Genomic DNA, 23,514 nt, shown 5'->3' with positions numbered 1-23,514 from the left:
TTGAAATGGATGGTTTGAGTTTGTCAAATGCTCTACAAGCAACTACATTAGCGGTGCCTAAACCATGTTCATCAACCAAGTTTGTTCAGTGGTAGAAAACTGGGCTGGGATTCAAAAGAATTAAGCGAAGTGTTTGTTCTACGCCCAATTCCACAACTTGCTTATATATCAACTTCTGATTGGATTTTAACCTTTTCAAGTACATGTGGTGGATCCATGTGAAAGTGTTGAAATCCAATCAGGAGTTGACATATAAGCAAGGTGTGGAAAGAGGTGTGTCCCTAGCATTATTCATTTCGTAAAATCATGTAGTTTATTGACCAATGCAATCACATGGTTGAATTGAATTGAGGGAACCTAAGGTACAACACTTAGGGCTTGTTTGGAATGAGGGGGGAGGGAGGGGGAGTCAAGGGGAATACATTGAGTTTTAAATATCTAATTCTAACATTTTGATAATATAATTGACGCCTCACTTGCATACACGTGTTATTTAGCATCATGTTTCTCATTTTTTGTTTTTGGATTTTTTTTCCCATCAGGTTATTCTTCAATTTTACCTTGATTTTGGAGAGATGGTTCTTCATGATGCTGATCCAAGTCTGAGGACATTTTTCCGTTCATGCTTGAGCCGGTAACAAGATGCTTACCTCATGTCTATTATTTAGACAGTTACTTTGAGTGTCAAGTGCAAAGTGGTTTTTAAAATCACTTTCCTTTTACTGTGGTTTTTGTATATTCCCCTCTTGTCCAACTGATCTTTATTATAACTAATTAGACTTCATCAAAGGAAATATTTCCTACACTCATCCAAGTCCTAAACCACCATGACAGGAAAGATTAAAGAGTAACATGAAACAAATGGGACATTGGCCCTTGTTGCTGTTGTTAAAGTGATCCTACATCTTTTTGACAAAAAAGTGTTGACTTTCTTTGTTCAGGAATTTTGTTTTTCTGCTAATATTAATATGACATTTTCTTTTGATAACTTCTTATCGAAGTTTTATGGTCAGCACACTCCAACTTATTCTATCTGGCTGCAGTGAGTTCTCAGATCCTGCTGTTGCAGAAGCAACCCTTGATTTTCTGTACATGAACAAGAAAAAACTTCTAACATCTTTCCCTTCCTTACTGCCTCAGGTATTACTTAAGATCTGTAGCACTTTTTGTTGAAACAATGTAATATGGTAGGATCATGAAGATTTCAATTGTTTGGAAGTTTTAAAAACTTGGAGAGATTTTTTACTTGTACATTGTAATTTGTTGTGTAATTTTTACTACTTGGTTGCTAGACATATCATCCTGTCGTAATTAAGTTGCAACTAGTGTCATCCATATTTACGTACAGTTAGTTCTTATGGAATTAATGTTGTAATACTCATTCTTCTTTTTTTGATAAGTAACAATTTTTTTTATTAAAATAAAACAAACCAAGTACACTGGGGGTGTACTCAGTGATAAATACAATCAACCTCTCAAATTACAAAGCTCAAACATATCTAGAAGAGTAAAACAAGGAGGAGAATGAAATGCAACAACACTTCAATCTAACAAAGTACGAAATAAAAATACTTTAATTTCAAGGATGGACCATTCACATCCCTCAAAACTTCTCGCATTACGTTCATTCCAAAGACACCACATGATGCAATTTAATAATCATTCTTCTCCAAAAGATTGCTAAAAAAATATTTTAGAACCTGACTGTATTTCTCTGTTATCATATGTAGGAAGCCAGACCAATTAAAAAAAAAAAAAATTTAGTACCTGATTGTTTCTCTCTGTTATCATTTGTGGGAGGCCAGACCAATGGCTATTCCTACTTTGTTGCTTTGGAGACACTTAATCAAAACTGGTAATAACATGGTTTCTATCAGATTCTTAAATATTTGCAAGAAATCTTTGATTACCTATATATATATATAGTCTCTCTTGTCACTATTCTAGCTATGACTTAAATTTCTTTTCCTTAATAAGTCTTCAGTAATTCAAAATAGGGAAGACGTAGCTGCATACTTTAATGTTGTTTTGTATGTCACTGTCTAATATTAATAATATGTTATGCAGTTCTTTCCATTGCTGCTAAAGCTGATTGCATGGAATGGAGAAAAGTAAGTACATATTAACTTTTGATTAGTTATTTACTGGTAACATTTCATTAAAAAAAAAAAACTTTGGCGGGTATCTGATTTTTGTTCTTCTTTCGTGTGCTTTCATGTTCCTAATTTCTTTGTACTTTCATATTGATAGACTGCTTTATGGTACAACTGTGAACGTCTATTTGGCAGTATATCTTGTTTATTTGTACTTTTTTTTTTTTTTGGAAGAATTAGTAAGAAATTTTATTGCAAGTTTGCAACACAGAATTACACAAGTCAAAAACCTGAAACCCAACAGATAACTTAGCAAGTTCTGCATCTGTCTGACCAAGAACACAACAGCTTTTGGTAAAGCTGCTGCAGAAGAGTTATCTACCCAACCTCATCTACCAATCAACTAGTCTTACACATTACAATTCATCAAGGGTAATACACTCTATACAACATGGATCCTCTATTCACCAGAATCATCAACCTGCTGACTGACAGCACCTCTATACAACAAAGAAAACCAAAGACACAACAGGATGCAGCCTGCTCAACCCAGACTCAACCACTATCTGTCATGACTTGCAAATTACTGATACCCCGGGTGCAGCATAAAATTATATTAAGTACAGTATCTTCCTTCCACTTTTTGCTCTCTCTACGCTTGCCCTTACATCCTTCTTGATATCTCTGTTTTGATTATCCCTGCATGAATAATAGAGTTTCTTAGGTGCCATAGGTGGTACAATGCACCCCCACTAAGCCAGTTTACATATATTTTCAAATATTTTCCTTTAAGATGATTGACGGCCCAATGTACCAAATCCTGCCAGCTGTACTTGCCATCCGAGATCAAAAAATGTCCCATAAGTTTCCCATATTCTTTTGGTGAATGAGCTCTGGAAAAATAGATGATCTTTATTCTCTGTTAAGGCCCTGCATAGGGTACAGGCACTTTCACCATTAAATTCCCAGTGAAACATTCTCTCCTTAGTTGGGAGTTTATATTTCATAGCCAGCCAACCAACAAAGGATTGCCTAGGAATGGCGATGTCAAAACTGAGAAAGTGCTTCACTGGGAGGTATTTCTCCATGAAATCCCCCCTCCCTTTCTCTTATTTCCTCCCATCTTTTAGTACTGCAATATGTAATTGATGCGGCCCATAAAACCCTATTTTGCTCCTTCAATTGGATTAGCCATAGTTTGCTTTGAATATCTTCCAGTTGATCAGATCTAGCAGGCTTCCATATCCTCTGCTTCTCTCTCAGTACAGACTCCACCTTAGCTTTAGAGTGATTCACGGCATCACACACACACACACTCACATATATGATGACATAGGAGAATTTCACTCAGATTAGTTGCACATCGCAGAGCATAATGAACAACAACCCGCTGTTAATCAAACTCTTACGGGAAATTAACCCCACCTAGCAAAATCAGTTACTGGGTAATCTAGGGGCTTTTCACCCCTGACGGGCTAAGCAGTTTTTCCTCAAGCCCTAGAGGCAACTCATGACATCATATATAAACCCTGTTTCTATACCTTTGAAACAAAATGCCATCTGGATGCCATAAGTTACACCAAATGAAATTTTTTTTGCTATCCCCAACCTTGTAGCTAAGGAATTTCCTAGCAACAGCCCTCAGCATGAGCAGTGACATCCAAACCCAGCTATTATCTTGAGGTATTTTGATGGTCCAGAAGCATTTTCATTTGAGCAAATATTGATCGACCCAAGCAACTCAAAGGGAGCCAGCTTGGGTAAATAGGTTGTAAATAAGTTTTAATACTGGTGCTTTATTCCGATTAGCAACCCTCTTCAAGCCTAGGGCCTAGGCCACCCTCTTGTACTTCTTATATGTAACCAGCATATTAATTTAGCCCAGCATGACCTTTGAATGGTAAAGAAGTTGCTTTTGTACTAGTCATGTCATTTTACGTGTAATTATTGGTATCACGTTCAAATACTTTATATCAGGTTTTTGTGTATTGGTTTTACCATGATGCTAGAATTGGGATTCTTGATGAGATTAATGCTGGGACAACCAGGATCATATAAAAGTTCAAATCGTTATGTTTAGAATTAAAAGATTCTTTGAAGTAGAAAAGAATGACACAAACTTTTCTATTGTGCATTTGCAGAACAGAGAAGTCCTTTTTGAAGCTTTTCCCTGGATTGATGTCACCTGGGTCATTTCTTCCACTTTTCCCTTCCTTAGTGGACTTGCCAAGTGAGTTTCTGTATTTGGCTTCCATATTGACTACCTTGTTTTGTTTTCCCAATGTCTATTTGATGGTCGTATAACCAGCTGTTTACATATTGCCTTCCAAAGATGTATGTGTACTCTGATTGGGTTACTGTATGCATGCTTCTTTTAGAATTATATAAGTGATAAAGTTATTATTATTTTTAATGGTACATTTAAACTGCAGTAAAATATAAGATTGGCATCCAACCTAATGGGGCCAACCCAAAAAAATAAAAAGGAAAAAAGGAAGGGTTGCTCCCTCCACGCTGGTTTTTGTTTGTCACATAGGAAGAAACAAACAACATACATACAAGTTCATATATGTGCTTGTTTGTAGTCATGTATTGACATGTGTAGTTGCATATTGATGTTGAACATGGATTATTGTCTACTCTAGACTGGAATAGGCATGATTCATTCCACTTTTTTTGAAGCTTGCTAACATATGAGAAGGCTTTTGATCTCATGTAGTAGGAGCATACCAATTTAGATTAGTATCTACCGGTAGATTCCCTTATGATTGATCTAAAAGAACTAAAAAGCAATGTTATCTTCAAAGGAAATTTAATTTTCCATCTATCATTCATTGTTTTTTCACTCATTCTGAAATTAATAAAGCACTTTGGTAAGGTTGTTTATTGAATGTGCTAATGAGCTCTAGCTCAAATGACACCTCTTCCCCTTGTAAGAGCAAGGTCAGGGTGAGGTCATGGGTTTGAGAACCAAGTTCAGGTAAAATTATCAATAAAAAAGTTGTTAGTGAATGCCAAACTTGGCGTCAGTAAGCCTGGACATGTATATGCTTTCTGATGTATATATTCCTTCATATTTCCTTTTAAACAAATTATGTCTTTTGACATTTTTGTATTTTCCTGTACCAGTTTTGGTAGTTGCACTGGAAAAGGTTGAAAGGAGCTCAGGATCACTTATTGGAAACAGCATAGCTTCAATGCAGAAGAGTACGGCTCCTGAGGTCATTCTTGAGACTTTTTAAAATTATTTGTCTAAACAAGCCAATGAGCTTTTACTGACACTTCCTCTATTCATGAGAATTGGTTGGAGGGTGAGATCATGGGTTCAAGACCCACCGAGGCTTTCTGTAACTTGCCAATAAAAAGAAGAAGAGTATATCCAAGACTTAGTACAGAGTGCAATTAACAATGTTGAATTTGTGTGCATGCAGATGCTACTTGCACTCATGGATGAAGCTTATACTGGTTCAACCATAGGAGGTGGCGGTGGAGATTCTGAGTCTGAGGATAGCAACACAATTGATGTTGCTGATTCTTTATTCCTCGACCTTTTAAAGGATGAAAATGATGGCCTTGCTGTATGTTCCCTTCTTATGTCTCAATTTTCATTTTGCATATTCTGGAGCATCTCTTAAAACCGGATGAAATGCAATTTGGAGTACAATGTAAATTTTGTGTTTTTTAGGAGTATCAAGTGTTCTATCTTATGGCTAAAGGAGTATTTCGCTAGTTCATTTATTTATTCCCCCCCCCCCCCACCCCCCCCCCCCCCCCCCCTTTTTTTCCCTTTTAAGAATGTCAAAAACTATTTGCTTTTTTAAAACAATTTTTGTGTATCTTTCAGTTGAACTGGTTATTCTATGCTTGTTATCCCCAATTCAATATTTGTCTATTTGGTAGCTACTATGGTACTTGTCCAAATAAAAAAAGAAGAAGAAATTTTATTTATTTATTTTTATAGTGAAGAGGAAGTAAATTAAATTGTGAATGGGTATATTAAACACTCGTGGCTATCTTATTGTTCTTCCAAGTACAACTATATTTTGGTTTTAAAAACCACACCAAAAACTTCTTTTGAGATTCATTTATGTTTTAGAAACAATAAATATATAAATACATTGCTGGAATTTTATTATTATTATTGGACTAGATGGTTGACATTCGTTCTTGACTGTGTGATCAATATTTTATTTTCAGGAACGTCACTGGACTTCTCCTGGGATGGCCACACTATTACAGGCTGCAATTAATTCCCCTCAGTCTGATAGGCTAAAACAAATACTTAAAATGGCACCCCAGATTCTTGATGTGTACTTTGCTATAACTCTGCGTGATGTTAATAATTGTATGTCGTTATGATTTTGAATGTTCTTTTGACATTGGTACATTATTTTTCTTTTAACAGAAACCTCATAGTTTGCTGAAATCATTTATTGATGCATAATATCCTTTTCCCTGTAAGTTACTGACAATCATGAGATTTTTATTTGTCTCCTTTTCAGCTTTAATATGTGCATTGATTCCCTTGCTAATGTCAAGAAATGCTACAGTGTTTCCAGACAAAAGTTTCTCTTATGAGGTGTGTATGTAGTTGAATATAGTTGAAGCTTCTTTCATTTGATGCTGGTTTTCATCATTTCTATATAGGTTTGATTGGTGAAGGTACAACAACTAGATGTTAGGGGTATGGGAACTTGAATGGGGTCTATGAGATTGTAATATGCATAGTATACCTGGTTATACAACCTAATGAAGACGATGCTATTCAGCTGACTTTTCTTCTTGGCTGTTAAAATTTATTAGGGTATTCAGATTGAATAGGCTTTCCTCTATGTCAATAAACATGCACCTGATGGGTTTTGAACCCACAACCTCAACCACCTTGCTCTTAAAAGAGGTGCTATTAAAATTTGCAATATCAAGGACAATGCTCTCTGGACCAGCTGGCATCTTCTTCCAAGAAATTATGGGTAGAGGGTGAGTTAAGGGGGTCCAATCTGAAATGGATGCATGAGTTGGATTGGGCTATCAAGAAGCTGAAATTACTCTCTCTCTCTCTGACCATCAAAATATTGCTTAATATGTGGCCGAGGTCATGTTGAACATGAAGATTTATCATTTTCTAGTGATATTTCATAAAGTTTTTTGGTCAATTGTGTGTGGAATATGGTTTCCTATTGCTATAATCTTGGTTTTCCTTACGATTTTTGAGAGAGGTAGTGTATATATCTGAGGAGTTGTATTTGTTTGTAGATTCGCAAAAGGATCTTAGAGTTCATGCTTGCTGCATTTCAGCGCTCTCCAGATTTCATCGCACTTTTGAAGGTATATTCGTGAAAGCACATTGCTTCTGTGTTTGATAGTAGTACCAAATGTATTCAGCTGCCTGTGTTGATGATCCACGTACTAATAACTATTGCAAGGTAATAGCAGAAGGAATTTTAAATAAAAAATTTAAAACTTTGGTGAAAAGGTGTCTTACAGGCTTACAGCCACCGATTTGGAAAAATGTCATATATTCAGAATGTCAAGTTTTAAAGGGTTTTAATTTGGAAAATTTTTGCTGTAAAAACATTCTTCTGGCACTTATCTTGTACGTTTGCAATTGTTGCTTTGATTGTTTTTCCTTGTCTAACTTAACAGGATTTTTTTTTTTTTTTTTGGCACTTAAATATATTTAGGCCAATTTTGTTATTGTTTACCCTTCTCAAAACCCTTTGGTTTAATATTTCTTCATATAATCCCAACCACTATTTTTAGAAGAGTTTTGCTTTTGCATTTTCCCTTCTTGGATGGGTGAACTGGGATGTAACCTCTGACGAACATCAAAGAACCACTATACTCTTTTAATGAAATTATGCTTAATTTTCTTGCTCCATTATAATATTTGGGTTTTTACGATCTTAAAGTGCTAAAATTAAGGGGGCTAGGTTTAAGTTAAACTTGGTGTAATTTTTGTCAATGTTATTGGCATAGGAAAAATTGAAGGATTTGTCTGTTTGTGCTTGTGGTGGATTAAGGTTTAGGAGGATTTGTTGTTTGAAGATTTAGGACTTTGAATAGAGTTTTGTAGGGAAGAGAAAAGATTTGATTTAGGGTTTAAAAAGGGTAAGAAGCAATGGAAATTGAATTTATCCAGTGTAAATAGTGCATGTGAAAATTTTATGTGAACAATATTGCAAGATAGAGAAGAAAACAGATAAGAGAAATGGTGAAAAGAGAAAAAACAGGCCAACTTACCTCTCACTCAAAACACTCAATATTTTGTTGATCAACTCCCCCTTATTTGATTTGAGTACAATAAGAAACTAACGTCGACCCTTCATCTTAACTTCTTCTAACTGAACTAGGACTCCTACTTTTACAAGTAAACCAAATGCTAAATGAATCAAACCAAAACCCACACAGAAAGATCCATAAACTAAATAAGACCTACTTATTAATAAAATAAAACTTGAAGGCCCCCAACTATAAAGCCCATACCCAACAATTACAGACTCTTTGACTCTAGAATCCCAAATAAAATATAAGATAAAATACAGAAACCTAATTAGCTAGACACTTGTTATTTGGCTTTGCTTCACCCTTAGGCTTTCAAAGAGGATATTGTTTCTCTAACCACGCTGTGGTTGTGCCATCAGTTATACCACTCAAATTCCTCCACCTCACTCTTTATAAGCAAAAAAATGCTTGGTCCTTTGGACATGAGAAAAAAGTTTAGCTCCAAACTGGTTTAGAGCTATCTTCATTTAACCCACCATATGGCAATTGAAGATACCATTTATGTGTTGTTTTAAGTCACATAAATTTTTTAATAAATCATGTAACTTGTTTAAATAATACACATGGATAGTCTTATAAATCACCATGTAGCGGGTTGGAGGAGACTTCTCCAAATTGGTTTGGAGTTAAACTTTGTCTGGGCATAATATTTAATACTGCTGGCACAGTGTACTTGTAATGCTAACTATCTTTCATGCTAATGTGGCATAATTTCTTTCTTCTTCTTTTTTTTGGGATATAGGACTTCCTCTCTTGACTTGCTTCAATTCTGTTGGCCCATTTACCACATCCTAAAGTGTTCTGCCGGATGGCAATGAAAGCCATTAATGATACCTGATTCTTTATACTTTTCTTCAATAAAATAGTTAGTTAAATTCTTTGCAGAAGCCTATTATGGACAGGCTCGCAGAAGCTTATGACAGCCCTGCAAAGGTAGTTGATGATCTTCTCTGTAGTCTAGTCAGAAAGGTATTATAATTTTAATCTGATGGTTATTTCCCTGTCCGTTTTCCTTTTATAGACAGAGTTGGCATTACAATTGTGCTGGGCCATTGGGGAGCATGGTGGGGGTGGTGGATCACACAAAGATGCAGCTCGTGAGCTTTTTGAGAGTTTAGAACTGCTTTTATATGAAAACCTTTCATCTAGGTATGGCTTAGAATAGCCTTTTCTCTTTGCATTTTTTCTGATTTTCTTTACCAATTTGGCTACATATTTGATGACTCCATCTTCTTAATTCCCTTGGGAAGTCGTTTGGGCCTAAGGCAGGAATCAGCCCTGAGCTCTGATAGAGAAACGTTCATAAAGTCATCACAGTCTAGGCTTCTATGTTTTGTTGTAACAGCTATTGCAAAGCTTGCTACTCATCACCGTGAATTACTGCCAAGAGCACGTGTATCCTTGGGCAAGGTCTGTTTATTGGCTTCAAACATAATCCATAGCAATTTCCTCTGTTTGTTTGTGTATGAGAGAGAGAGAGAGAGAGAGAGGAGAAGAGGATGGGTGGGGGGATTTTTTTTTTTTGATAAGTAAGAATGTTATATATATGAATGGCTACTCTATGCATGAAAACATAGAGCAAACCCAGAAAATACAAAAAGAAGAAAACTGAAAAAAGAAAAAAAAAAAAAAAAACAAAAACCAAACAATAGAATAATTACAAAAGAGAGAGAGAGCTTAGAAAAGAGGGGAGAAAATCACTAGTCATGAGTTCCCATGCCCTAGACCAATCAAACAGAGTCCCACTAAAAGAGGCAACCATCTGAACACCTGAACTATCCAAATCCTCAAAAGTCCTCCGATTCTGTTCCTTCCAAATACACCATAGGATGCACAACGGAACTAAATTCCAAATATGAGAAGAATGCTTCCCCAACCAATTCCACCAGCCAAAAAGCAAATCTGGGATCAATCTAGGCATAACCCAAGACAAATCAAAAGTTATGAAGACAAAGCTCCACAACTGATAAGCCATCTCACAATGAAGAAGTAAGTAGTCTACCGTCTCTCCACAATGCCGGCACATAATGCACTAATCTACAAAATCCAATCCCCTCAATCGTCTCAAGTTATCAACCGTTAGGATCTTATTCCAAGCTACACACTAAACAAAAAAGGAAACTCGTCTAGGAGCCTTTACTCTCCATATTCCTTTCCAAGGAAAGACAATTGAGGGAGAATCCAGCAATTTGTTATAATACGACCGGATGTCAAACTCTCTATTAGGCTTCAACTTCCATCTCATCCGGTCTCTAACATCTATTGGAGGAGTATTAGCTCCCAAAATACGAAGAAAATGCAGCCCTTCATCCATCTCCCAATCATTAAATTCTCGAATAAAACGAACATCCCAAATTCTTCTATCCTGGGCTGAGGGGGGGGGGGGGGGGGATATTTAATTATGGTTACAGTTTTTTTTATCAACTAACACATCTTGACTTGGATATGCACGTCAAGGTTGCTCGTTCTCGAATCTCAGATGGGAGGGTTTGGAGACGTGCTCGTGATTATTTGGGTCTAATGAATGAACCTGCAATTTGTTTGTCTGTTTTGGGTCCTTCACGACCTTCATGTGGATTCACACGGAATCCAGGCACTGTAAACTGGAGTGATGGTGGCACCAAGATGATTGCACATATTCCATTTTACATTCTTGGTGAACAAGAAGGTCAGGAGTGTTTTATAGTTGACTTATATAAGAAAAGTATTTAATTTTTTAAATATGCATAATCTGTTAATGCTTAGGTGCTTTCATTATGGTTTCACTCGGTTTATTTTCTCAGGTACAACTTTTCAAAGCCTCATTTTTAGCTACAGCTTAGTCATACCCTTTTTTTCCTCTCACCAAAATAAGCTATAAGCTATACCAAATGCACCTTTAGTCATTTAACTCTTTTGTTGAGCAGTTTTGAACAAACAAACAGGTCTGTTTTTTCCTGTTCTACAATGTAGTCCAACATTGTTTTAAAGTGAAACTTAGAGGAAAGTAAATTATTACTTTTTAAAATGAGTTCATATGCACGTATTACTTGGAGTTGGAGGATTCTGCTAAGTCTCTACTGCAATGTTAAGAGTCCTGCATATACCTAAAATGTATAGCCTGTTGCAGAGATCATGAGTACTATCAACTGTCATCCTGTAATGTAGTACTTTATATAAGTTCTACAGCCCATACCAGATGGGATAATCCATGTTCCCTAAATTGTTTCATATAAATTTTCTATTTATCTGTACACGTTTCCTTGCAGGTCCACCGTTCCATGATTTTTCATTTTCAGATATCCTTCCAAGAAGATGATGGCAGCTTTTCTTGCAGGAGAAGATATAGCAGGAATTGCAAATTCTATTGGAGTTTATGTGGAGCATTTTTCTTTTCTAATATCACTAGGAATTCCTTGTTTGTATCATATGAGCATGTGGGAAGATCAAATACTTTTTGGTATAGAAGAAATATAAATGAAGAAAGCCTTTTCTTTCAGGTTTACTGCACTATGACTTGTAATAGTTTGTTCTGAAGAATTAAAGGTGTGTTGGTGGCCAAAATTAATTTCTATCCATTTAGGGTTTTTATTTTTTATTTTTATAAACTTATCTACCTTTCATCTTCATTGTTTACAGAAATGTTGTTAATTTCATATGATACACAAATACAATACATATCAATTCAAGAGCAAAAGGATAGGTATTGTATGGTTTAAATGAGGAGCAAAACTTAAATACAGTATTTAGGTTCTATTCATTAGGTTTCTCTCTTAAAATTCAGTTGTACTTAACTAAAAATGCACAAATACAAATCTTTTGGACAATTTTTTGTGTTCCATTTTATGTTCCACTAATCACAATTTGTCATGTGTTTATTTTTTTCCATTATAAACTATGGCTATTTTATATTTAGGTTCTGTTCATTAAGTTTCTCTCTTAAAATTTAATTGTACTTTAACTAAAAATACACGAATACAAATTCTATATACAAGTTTTTGTGTTTCATTTTATGTTTCACCAATCACAATTTGTCGTGAGTTTATTTTTTTCCATTTTAAACTTTAGCTATTTCATAAAGAAAGTTAAACAAATACATGGTAAATTATGGAATATAAAGTGGAATACAAAAAATTGTACAAAGAATTTGTATTCAAAATACACTTTCATCTCCTAAGAAAAAAGTTACATAGTTGAATCTTAAAATGAGAATTTAAGAAACGACACTTAAGTACTATAATTAAGTTTGGTTCTTAAATGAGGATGCTCTTGTATGATACAATTTTTGTGTTCCTCATATATGGTACAATTTGTGTGTATATCATATGAATTGTGTTGAATTTTTATATCAATTCAAATCGACTAATTTATAAACATATGAATTTATTTTAAGTTTATGAAAATTTATCAGATTGGTCCAAATCTTGTTGAGTTCAACAAACAAAACATATCGCCTTTAAATTAGTATTTTTGGGAGAATAGGCAACTAGCTATAAAGATGATTGTGCAAGTTGATAAAAGATGAGGTAACATTAATTTGGATTATGCAATTGACAATGGTTAAGACATGTATTATCTTCTTTTTTTTCTTTTTTTTTTGAGAAGGAAGACATGTATTATCTGGTTGAGTGTTATCAATTTGCATGTATATATTAATAAATATATCTTTTAATGATTTTTTAAACTAATTTTTTACATATTACTGCATACAGTGGCGGAGTTAGGATTTCAATTCAGAGGGGGCAAGATTAGAAGTCAATATTAAAAGTAATAAAAACAAAAAACAATGACAATTATAAGTGTCATACAAAAACTAATTATAAGTAAACTATAGTTAGACATTTAAGTTAATACTATAAAATAAATTGTAGAAATTAATTAATTTGAAAAATATTAAAAATATAGTAATTTATTTGCAAAGTTGTATACACATCTCACTATCTTTTCTTGATTGTTTTTGAAACTATAAGTAAAATTCGACTTTCTATTTATTTTTCAAAATAATTAAAATTTTTGTTCATAACATAAACCCACAATTTCAAACTGAAATGTCAAGAAATTGAGGACAAAAAAAAAAAAAAGTGTAAAATATAGGACTATCAATTGAAATGTCATAAGAAAGACACTTTTTTTTAATTATTATTAATAAAAGCTAACAGCTAACAAGTCAAAGCTTGTGTGTTATTGTGCCTAAGGAAAATTCTTCCATTTATTTTTGCTTGTGTCAGGAAACTTTTTCCCTATTTTTTTTTTCTCCCTTACACGGTGTCATTGACTTATTGGGCATTAGGTAAGCTTGTCATTTTCCCTTTATTTCAGCAGGACCAAGAAGCTTTTTTCTTGATTTGTGTTTAGTTTCTGCATCAAGGAGGGTAAAGCATTTAAAAAAATTCCTAATTGTAATACATATGGAATATTTTTGGAGGAGTCAGGGGGGGCACTTGCCCCCTCTCGCCCCCCTTGGCTCCGCCTCTGACTGCATAAGTGGTGGTAATGGATAAGATAATATAAATTACTAGTTGAATGCATATTCTAAGTTTGTAGTAGGTGCATGCTTGCCATTCAGGTATCCACTTCTTTTAATAATTAAGAAACCTATCTAAAAGACTAAAAAAACTACCTATAGCTATAGGTGGTTGGGTTGAGTTATTGTTGTGAGGTGGATCTAGGCAAAGGTAGTTTCTAATTATAATCCAGAAACAATTCGTGTATAAATTTTTGTAGAAACGTGAAATCGAATTAGGTGAAAAAGTAGTTAAAAGACGTGGAAAAAAAATATATAGCATTTCCTAAAATTTTCCTAGACAAGATATGTTGTATGTACAAAATTTTCCAGAATGTATTTACACTAGTCAATAATCCGGGTAACACACCAGAAATTTTTTAACGAAATATATATATTTTTTACCTTCTTCTTCTTCTTCTTCTTCTATATATATATATACAGTTCATCAATATATATATATATATGTACACATTATTTTTTCAAGAAAAAGGAAAAGAAGAAGAAGAAGGTAAATAATGTCCTAAGATCTTTTTGCCTGGTACAATTAAAAGCTACATGTCGTATTATAATATCCTGTTTTATAATGCATGTTTGCTTTATGCCTTTATGGTATGCAATGTAGGCATTTTGCTTATTTTATATTGGTTGTTTATTTATATAATTGTGCTCTGTCTGTATGTTTCATAGGGCTATAGTTTATGATGTTTCATGGGGGCCATTTTGTCCAATTTCCATCAGTATAAGTATGTGAAATGAATGGAATGAATGATTGTAATTTAGGTAAAGTGGAAACTAATTCACTTTTTTTTTTTTTTTTGGTTGACATTCAAACAATGGCTAAAGATTTAGAATATCTCAATATCCTAATTCCTATAGGTCTTTTTTTTCTTTTTTTTTCTTTTTTTTAACATTATACTATAGATTGTAGGTATTACCTTGCCACAGATAGGGATGTGCTTGAAATGGTGAAGAGCTTCAATAAGAAGGACAAGGACGAAGAAAATGCTTAATTCTTTGTGTTATTTACATTATTTTTTGTTAAATGGTTAATATAGTTACTATTTAATGATTAACTGACGTTCTTTTCACACTATTAATTGCAGGGATGCACTCAAATTCAACTCAAACCTCAACTGTGGTTACCCAGTACTCATCAACTACTATATAATAGTATATATCAATGCACAGATTCAAGTACTATGTACTTCTTGTTTGTGGTTTTTTCTTGCTTAGTTATTATTGTTAACGATTTATTATTTTTATATAACTGAAGAAATTTGATCTAATGCAGTGTTAGAAATTTTTTACCGTGTTTGGAAGTGTCTCTGGAAGCTTGTCTCACAGAAACAGCTAGTTTATCGCTAGAAGAGGATGCCTATATGTTAATTATGATATTTTATTTACATAATATAAGGCAATGCGCATGGCTATCGCTAGAAGACTGTTTAGTATGGAAATGGCTGCAAGGAGGAGAAAAAGGCTCAAAAACATATGAGATATGCACCGTATTTATGCATGGATTAAGCTGGGAAGCTTTCTCATTCGTGGAGTGAAGCAAAATATAAAAGGTAGAGGCGTGCCATCACATGTGCACATTACTATTTATTTCCATTAATATAACGGTTTACACATGATTCAAGTATATAAAATTCTACATTCATAGCAAAAATCATGTGATTCTTGTGTCATTTTTTTAAAAGGAAAAGAAATCAATCCTTGATTTGGTAACCTTTCCAATGGCTTGTAAATTTAACAATAATGTTTTTGATATGTATTATAGTATTGAACCGCTATAACTTCAATTTTATGATAATTTTTTTTTTATCATAAAGTCAAGATATCACATTTTCTGTTTTTGGTGTGGTGTAAGTTTGATTTGATTTTAAGTCTTTTGTTCAATAATAAAATATTTAGCAGTTAAACTTACTGGAACTCATCTCAATTTATCACAACTATATATTGATTATAATAAAACAACAATAATGATGATCATAATAATGACAACGATACTTTTACACATGTTTGTATTCTTCCATATATATCTCACATGTTGTGATCAACAATGAATCTCATATGACAGGATATTCATTAAATCTTATCATGTTTAAACTTTCACATGATATGATATTTAAGAATAAATATTAATCTCATTCTATTAAAATAATTATTTATCTAAAGGGTAGTGTTTATTATGCCCACTCTATTATATAGAGTGTGTATACTAATATTTTCCCTTACCTAAATTTATACGAGAGAGATCATTTGCTCCACAGGCAGAAGATATAACGGAGAAAAGCTATTAACAACAGCTTTAAGTTATACAGCGATGTCTATAGTGCTGAACATAGCAAGATACAAAGTTACAACTTACAAACAACAATGATAAGTATAACTAAAGTCTTCTACATATATTTTGTTACAACAACGAGCTCTTCATTATACTTCTTCTACTTTCATAAGGGAGGTGTGCAAGATGCATTGATTCTTACCCTTTGCTCCACTCCCGGCTTTTCTTTCTTACTGCATTGACAACGAGAACAATAGGTCAACCAGAATGACACTGCACCAGGTGTAAGACATTGATGAACGTAAACTAATATTAGTTCAAAAACTACAGGTCATCAAGAAAATTCTGGTCCATTTTTCTTCCTTGATGTTCAACATGAAGGCTAGGGTTTAATTGGAGAAAGGAGGATATTGATCACAAAGTATCTGGTAAACTTTTGCTGGCATAAATCATAGAGTAGAGTTTATTTTATACAAATTATTTTATATAGTTTTAGACATACTTTCAAAAGTAATTGAAATTGCAATTTCACTTAAAGTCGCGATTTTTGAAACTGTGTAACAGTTTGTGTGCAATAAGTTTAACTCTAAAATATAAAGCTCAACTTATCAATAGAATTCTCTCCTTATTTTCAAGTTCAGTCAAGATTTTGTTTTTATCTACAATGACATGATATCACATAGATTTGTAAAATTTAAATCTAGACTAGGAAATAGATTCTCTCTATTTCAAATGAAATGAAAGAAGAGCATTGTCCTGACTGTTGTTCTCAATTGTGTTGTATTTTCTTGCTACAATAAGAAGCCTAGTTTCTGCTGCACATTTTCTTTAACAAGGTATGAGTCCTTAGAATTCGATATCAATTGATAACAATTAAGAACAACATAAAGCAATAACATCAAACCTAAACCTTGAAAGAAAAAGTTGGGAACCCTTCTGTATATACAAAACCCTGGAAAATACAAGTTAAAGCTAGGCAACATAAACCCTAGACCTCAACAGAAGAAGCATTAGGGAGATATTATTATATGATAATAGAAGCCATTAATATTTAGATACAAATAAATGGTCTAGGTTTGACTAAAAACTCAAAACCATATTTGTAGCTACATGTTTGATTATTAAGGGAGTTATTATATACATATTTGTAGTACAACAAGTTCTAAATATGAACTTACCAGCTTAATGTTTTGGTGATATCATAGAAGTCATAATCGAGAAGGAAGTTTCAGCGAGGATTTGATGCATCATATCTATTGATTCAGAAGGGATGAAGCTCTTGGTTGATGCACCATCAATTATGTGGAATCCAAGAGTCAAAAGACTTGCACTATATTCTTCTCCCTCTGGTGTTGGCTTATCAGGGAGGATAGCAAACCCTGAGGGCAAGATAACCACAGTATCTGGGTCTCCGCCATTTAACACAATGGACATGGCGTAAGCATCCATTGGTGCATAAACTACATAGGAGCCTGTTGAGTCACTGTAACTCTCTTGCAAATACAGAACTGGCGTATCCTGTAATTAAGAAACACTACTAATAAATACATGGAAATTTTGGTTGAAACATGGATTATGAGATAGGTAATCAAAAGGGGCATCTGCTACTTACAATCACTTGGATTATAGAAATGCGGTTTCCTGGATCCTCGCCATTAATAATGTATGCAAGTTCTTTGATGCTGTATCCGTATGAAAGGATATCCCACTATAATTTGTGTTACAAACAGATTGGAAGCAAGATCATTGTGTGAAACTTGGTATTAACAAAGTTAGTAAAAGAAAATTTTTGATACATTGAGGTACTTTGTTATTACTTATTGTACAAAACCCTTTTAAGCCACAACTTAAAGTTTATGTCAAATGAATTTATGTGAGTTTTACTCATTCAATAGGTGCCTATGAATGTTTTGTTTATATTGCTCTCATATAATGAATTTAGGCATACATGAAGAGTATTCACATGCAAGTAATCAACTCAGTAATCCAGAACTCCATTCTTGGTATTTTATTTTAAGTCTGGTTAACTAGCATCGCCGGCAGGGAGAGATAGATATGGTTTTCCAAGAAAAATACAAAACAGAATTTTGTTTTGCAAATTACTTGAGATATATACTCTTTCCGGAAAATAATTAAGCCAATTGAAAGTATTATCCTATCAATGTGAAAGGTGTCTTCTATTTGATGTTTGAAAAGATGATAAAATGTGCCAACATCTACCATAAGAAACAAAGTTAAGCTATGTATGTTATATGTTCTCATTATTTTTTTATTACTTTGCATAATGATAAATGTAATTTAAAATGAAGAAATTCAGTTAAAGATAGGGATATTCCTTACAATTACTTGAGATGGTTAAAAAGAATAAATGTGGCTGGCCTTAACTAGTCTTTTGAGAATTCACAATTGACTTCTAAAAGTTTGAGACTAAGAATTAGTTATTATTGTTTATGCTATCCTAGTATGAGTAATGTTTTAGTATGGGATTCATTAATTATTTATGTTGTAACTAAACATTTGTATGCCAAAAAGCATATATAAATATTCATATTAAAAATTGAAGGGAAAATTTTATTTGAAATATATTCTATATTATAAATATGCATGATTTAAAACTAAAGCCTATTGTATCAAAAATTTCAAATTACCTTGCAAATTAAGGTTGTTACAAATTAAATCTTATAGTTTAATTAGTTTCAAATTGAAACCTGGACCTTTAAAATCGAATCAATATAAATCCTAGATTTTTCTATTTAATTAGGAGTTTAAATTGATACATTTCTAAAAGTTCAAGCTTTGAAATAATGAAACTATAGACTTTAATTTGCAACAATTTAAATATCAAAGTTTAATTTATGAAATTATAGGGTTTAATTTTCCCAACATTGAATTAATGAATTTCCCAAAAAGGTTTGTAATTAAGAGAGGTTTCTACAAATTGGCTCATTCCCTAAACCAAGTGGTATATCTCTACCTTCCATTGAACCAAAACAAAATATTGCAAATTTGCAAGCAAGGGATGCCAGAAACGCAGGTGTTTAATGCATTAAAACTGAATATACCTTGTTTCGAGAATTAGCATGTTGGAGGAAATTACATATTCTCTTTCGCGAGGCTGGAATCTGGACAGAAGTAGCAAAAACTACTGATGGACCAGGAGGTATTCCAGGTTCATATTTGCTATATTTGGTCATGATCCTCATATCTTCAGCCCCATATCTAGGTATAGGCATCCATAAGTTTGATGCAGAAGCACAAACATCAATACAAAAGGTTCTCATCATTCTTTCAGAGAGCTTCAGCAGCCCTGTTCTCCCATATTGTGGTATTAGTACTGTTCAATAAGAAAATGAGAATTGCTAATTAATTAGCTCAAATTCCATTGCTAAAACCTGATCTTATAGTTAAAGTAGAGGAATAGAAGAGATTTAGATAATGGATATCTGGTCCTCTTCAATTAATAGCAAGTAACAAAGTGGATATATATCTTTACCTCCAGTATCAGTGGGGGTGCTTCTAGCCATTAAAGTTGCAAGCCTTACACATTGTTGAACTATGGTGTTAACCCAACGCTTTGCACCAAATGCAAAACCAGATGCCACTAGTGGCTGAAAAAGCTTGTGCACTGATCCATCGTCCACTTCCACATGCTCAACCCATATAACCTAATAATTATAGATGAAAATCTCAGCTATAAATTGAATGTTAATAAACCAAGCTTGATTAAAGAAGTTGTATCACCTTAGAGTACCCATTTCGTATTTCTTGAATTAAGCAGCCTGATGGTCTTCTCCGAAAGGTAACTGACGGATATGAGAATAATTTTTCCAAAGATATATCGACAATTCCCCAGGTCCCGGGGGCTACCTGTTTGCAGTATCTTGCAAAATAACTTTCTCTAACTGGAACAAGTGGTGAAGGGACATGAAATTCTGCTGTCATCTGGTTTAGAACATTAGGTTTAGAAACTTTTCTTAAAACAGCAATGATGGTATATGCAAGATCTCTCATAAATGTGGAAAAAAATAAACAAAATTTAGTATGTAAATGACACAGCAAGATGTGAAACAAATAGCAAAGGGATTTGAGACGCATGTCGAGAAACGCTACTATTGCCTCACAAAATCTAGCAGCAGAATAACTTTTGAACTATTATGCATCTAGCAACAAGATAAAAAGAACTTTCAGAATTAAATTTATGAAGATTATAGTTCCCCAAGACAATGTTGGAGACTAATAAAATAAGAAGCTGGGCAATATATGGGTGATCAACGCCAAATAACTACATTCATCACTGTAATCTAAATAGGAAACTAGATATTTGGCGATGAACTTGTTAGAATAGATGATACTTTTTTGTTAGAAAAATGTTTATTAATGTCAACTTATTAGAACCTCAAGAATGCTCAATTCTAATAGGAAAATCAGCAAGAAATTGGTCAATTTCTTCTTTAACTATCACCCTCCCTCTATCCCAACATAGGGTTAAGTAGCTGTATATAAAATTGCTTTGAAAAAGTAGAAACTTTACTTAAATGTTTACTATGCTTGTATTACTACAATGATTGGATATTAAATAAAACCCTACCCTTTCCTCTCGCTCTATCCCAACCTAGGGTTAATTAGATGTAGCCAAAATCACTTCTAAAAAGTAGAAACTTTAGTTAGATGTAAACCATAATTGGATATTGAATAAATATGTCCCAACCCTCTCCTCCCCCTCTAACCTAATTAATTGTACTCAAAATCATTTTGAAAAAAAGTAGAAACTTTACTTAAACATATATATATATACACACACCACTATGATTGACAATGAGTCATACAATGATTAGATATTGAATAAATGTGCTTTAACAATCACACTCCCCTCTTTGATCTCTCTCTATCCCAACATAGGGTTGATTAGTCGTATTGAAAAGTTAAAAGCTTGAATTAAAAACGTATACTAAATATTCATAAAATTCAAACACTCAAAATGGTACAAAGCTTAAACAATATATTACCACTTGCAAAGTTCCATCATAGTTTCCCTCCTTTCCAGTTGATGACAAGATTCCTAGTATCATTGCTTTTGAAACAATATTGGAAAATACCAATGACCACTGCTTCTGATTATCAAACGAGGTAAAGAATTAATATCCATGCTTCATCAAACTTGAATTGAACTCTTTAATTGAGAGAAATAAAACAGAAACTTACCAAATCCATAAGCATTTCAACAAGACCGATTGGATTCATTCTAACTTGACCGGTTTCACGTGAAGCTTCAATACGAAGGGGTTCTGGTTCATGTTCGGTACATGAAATTGGCTTGTATCCACTTTCAAACGAGCACTCAGAAGTGTTGTCTAAGCTTGGCATCCATTGAGGAGGTTCTCTCACCTCAACCATTTTCATTATCTCCTTCAATGTGGCATCAACATGCCCAAATTGCCCCATGTATTCAACGTCATTTAGAAGTTCAGTTTTTCCATTTTTTTGAAGTTGCCATAAAGGTTCTCCCTTAAGGGCCATTTTTGTTAACTCTTCCATGGCTGCAACAACAAGCTTAGTGATTTTCATCTTGTATACGTCAGCTGACACTGAGACTGCCATAAGAAGGTCACTTGCTCGCTGAAAATTGCTTCCAACACTTGAGGATGAACCACAATCTGAGAGGTAATTGTCAGGTGATGAGCAATCATTGCAGGGAGGAGACGGAGGAGTTCTTGGAGATAATGGAGGGGAACCAGCATTTTCATTGTTTTGAGAACTGCCATTAATCTGTAATTGGGTCTTTTTTTTTAAAAGTAGGAACATTAGTAGTTAATGAGATACATCAACCATTACTTAATTGCTACAGATCCAAAACCTCTTGACAGAAAAATGAAAAATGAGAAAGAAAATGAAAATAAGGTTCAGATGCAAAACAAGAAGACCCAGATGAAAACTACGCTTGAACATTATGACAGTTCTTTTTTTTCCCTTTAATTGACAATCTCATGGAAAGTCAAAGAACCCAGATCAAGAAACCTCACTTCTAACAAGAGCTAAATATACTTTTACAAAAAGTACCATGATGTTGACTTGTCTAACTATCATATCTTGACCTAGATTTGCAGGTTTTAGGGTTTTTTTTTTTTTTTCCTCACATATTAGAAATTCCATGAGTGTACCTAAGTTTCATGGGGCTTCTACTATAGGGTTTTTTCATGAGACTGAAATATTTAATTCAAAGGTTTTGGCTTTAGGGTTCTCTCAAGGATCTCATACTTGCTAGCTATACATAAATCCATTTACCTTTGGATTTACATCAGGCTCAAACCCTAGATTGTTGTCAATCTCCATCTTATCACCTGCACGTGTAGACTCTTCCACAACACTGAACAAACCAAAAACACTAAAACCTTTAGAATCAAAATGATATACTTCGATTAAAATGATACCCACAACATCAATAAAAAAAATATTTAAACAAAAAATTCATTAAAAAAATATTAAATATATGCATGTTCTCCATCTCCATAAACCGTAAAAGGACCTACTTTAGAGGTTCGAGTTCATGATCAACCCTGTCGTTACCAGTATCATCCGTATCATGGTTAAAGATATCATTCCCCGTTATGTTAACGGGATCATTGTTCTCACTCTTCTGAATATCACTACCTGATGGTCGAACCCCAGCCATGTTCAGCTGTAACATATAAACTATATCAAAATTTATCATTTATTATACTACTTACAATTGAATAATTCAGGGAAAAAGAGAGAGAGAAAAACAGCATCAAATGAGAAAGATTATAACATGATCAACAAGAAAACATTAACAAAATACACATGGGTGAATCAGTAAAAAAAAAAGTAGAGAAAATCAAGGAAAAATTCATGTTAGATATTGTACATACAGATGATAATTCTCAAAGTAACCGACCACTCTCTTTGTCTCTCTCTTTCTCTGTGTTTGAGTTGTGCATATCAAGGAGGTTTTGCCAATTGATTGAAGATAAAGACATGGTCCGGAGACTGCACTTGTTGGGCTGAGTGCACTTCCAGGTGAAAGGCAGTGTGTGGCTTACGTGGCTATTTGTTTCTCTGTGATTGGTAGGTTCAAGAGTCGTGTAGCAATACTCTCTCTCTCTCTCTCTCTCTCTCTCTCTCTCTCTCTCTCTCTTCATGAGAGTGCGGGCTTCAGGTGATATGTGATTGTGGAAATGTGACAATCTCACCACACATTACATGGAATTTCCGTGAGACCTAATATAAATGCAGAAATTTGTGTTTTTTGTTTTAGCAAAAGGATGACTCTGAAAATATTTAGAGTTTTCGGCTTTAGCTATCAATAGAAAGATGACACTTGCACATAAGTCACTTGGTTAGTTAGGTTA

General features: G+C 33.7%; 2 protein-coding genes across 3 annotated transcripts; one reads left to right on the top strand and one right to left on the bottom strand.

Annotated features, from left to right (window-relative positions):
* Positions 1 to 550: 550 nt before the first annotated feature.
* LOC111989413 (uncharacterized) lies at positions 551 to 11,859 on the top strand (the record flags this gene model as incomplete). The annotated part of the gene is given in 14 exon segments (XM_065775806.1): positions 551 to 634; positions 1,044 to 1,140; positions 2,068 to 2,111; positions 4,235 to 4,323; positions 5,223 to 5,314; positions 5,525 to 5,671; positions 6,291 to 6,438; positions 6,596 to 6,672; positions 7,347 to 7,418; positions 9,261 to 9,308; positions 9,397 to 9,524; positions 9,626 to 9,785; positions 10,833 to 11,043; positions 11,624 to 11,859. Coding segments are annotated over 14 exon segments (1,422 nt in total). The 3' UTR covers positions 11,674 to 11,859.
* Positions 11,860 to 16,188: 4,329 nt separating this feature from the next.
* Positions 16,189 to 23,352, bottom strand: LOC111989412 (homeobox-leucine zipper protein PROTODERMAL FACTOR 2). Of its 2 annotated transcripts, none has more exons than XM_024021193.2 (11): positions 23,035 to 23,352; positions 22,675 to 22,823; positions 22,430 to 22,511; positions 21,350 to 21,925; positions 21,154 to 21,258; positions 19,889 to 20,089; positions 19,641 to 19,812; positions 19,210 to 19,481; positions 17,760 to 17,855; positions 17,326 to 17,665; positions 16,189 to 16,380 (listed from the first exon to the last, which is right to left on the bottom strand). In XM_024021193.2, the coding sequence occupies exons 2-10, from the start codon at positions 22,815 to 22,817 to the stop codon at positions 17,330 to 17,332; spliced, it is 1,983 nt and encodes a 660-aa protein (XP_023876961.2). In that variant the 5' UTR covers positions 22,818 to 22,823; positions 23,035 to 23,352; the 3' UTR covers positions 16,189 to 16,380; positions 17,326 to 17,329. The 2 variants fall into 2 exon arrangements, with proteins under 2 accessions (XP_023876961.2, XP_065631877.1); XM_065775805.1 differs by having other exon boundaries at positions 21,350 to 21,913.
* Positions 23,353 to 23,514: the final 162 nt, after the last annotated feature.

The sequence above is a fragment of the Quercus suber genome, unplaced genomic scaffold, assembly GCF_002906115.3.
Source record: "Quercus suber isolate HL8 unplaced genomic scaffold, Cork oak 2.0 scaffold_119, whole genome shotgun sequence".
In the NCBI taxonomy this organism is placed as follows: domain Eukaryota; kingdom Viridiplantae; phylum Streptophyta; class Magnoliopsida; order Fagales; family Fagaceae; genus Quercus; species Quercus suber.
The sequence above is the reverse complement of the archived record's forward strand: the minus strand, read 5'-3'. Positions and strand labels throughout refer to the sequence as shown.

Bases quoted from the DNA above. Each gene is read 5' to 3' on its own strand.
- LOC111989412 (XM_024021193.2), bottom strand. From the start codon at position 22,817: ATGGCTGGGGTTCGACCATCAGGTAGTGATATTCAGAAGAGTGAGAAC. The intron at 20,090-21,153 runs GTAATATATTGT...GTTCTAAACCAG, and splicing joins ATGATGGAACTTTGCAAGTG to ATGACAGCAGAATTTCATGT. The intron at 19,813-19,888 runs GTGATACAACTT...TATAATTATTAG, and splicing joins TACGAAATGGGTACTCTAAG to GTTATATGGGTTGAGCATGT.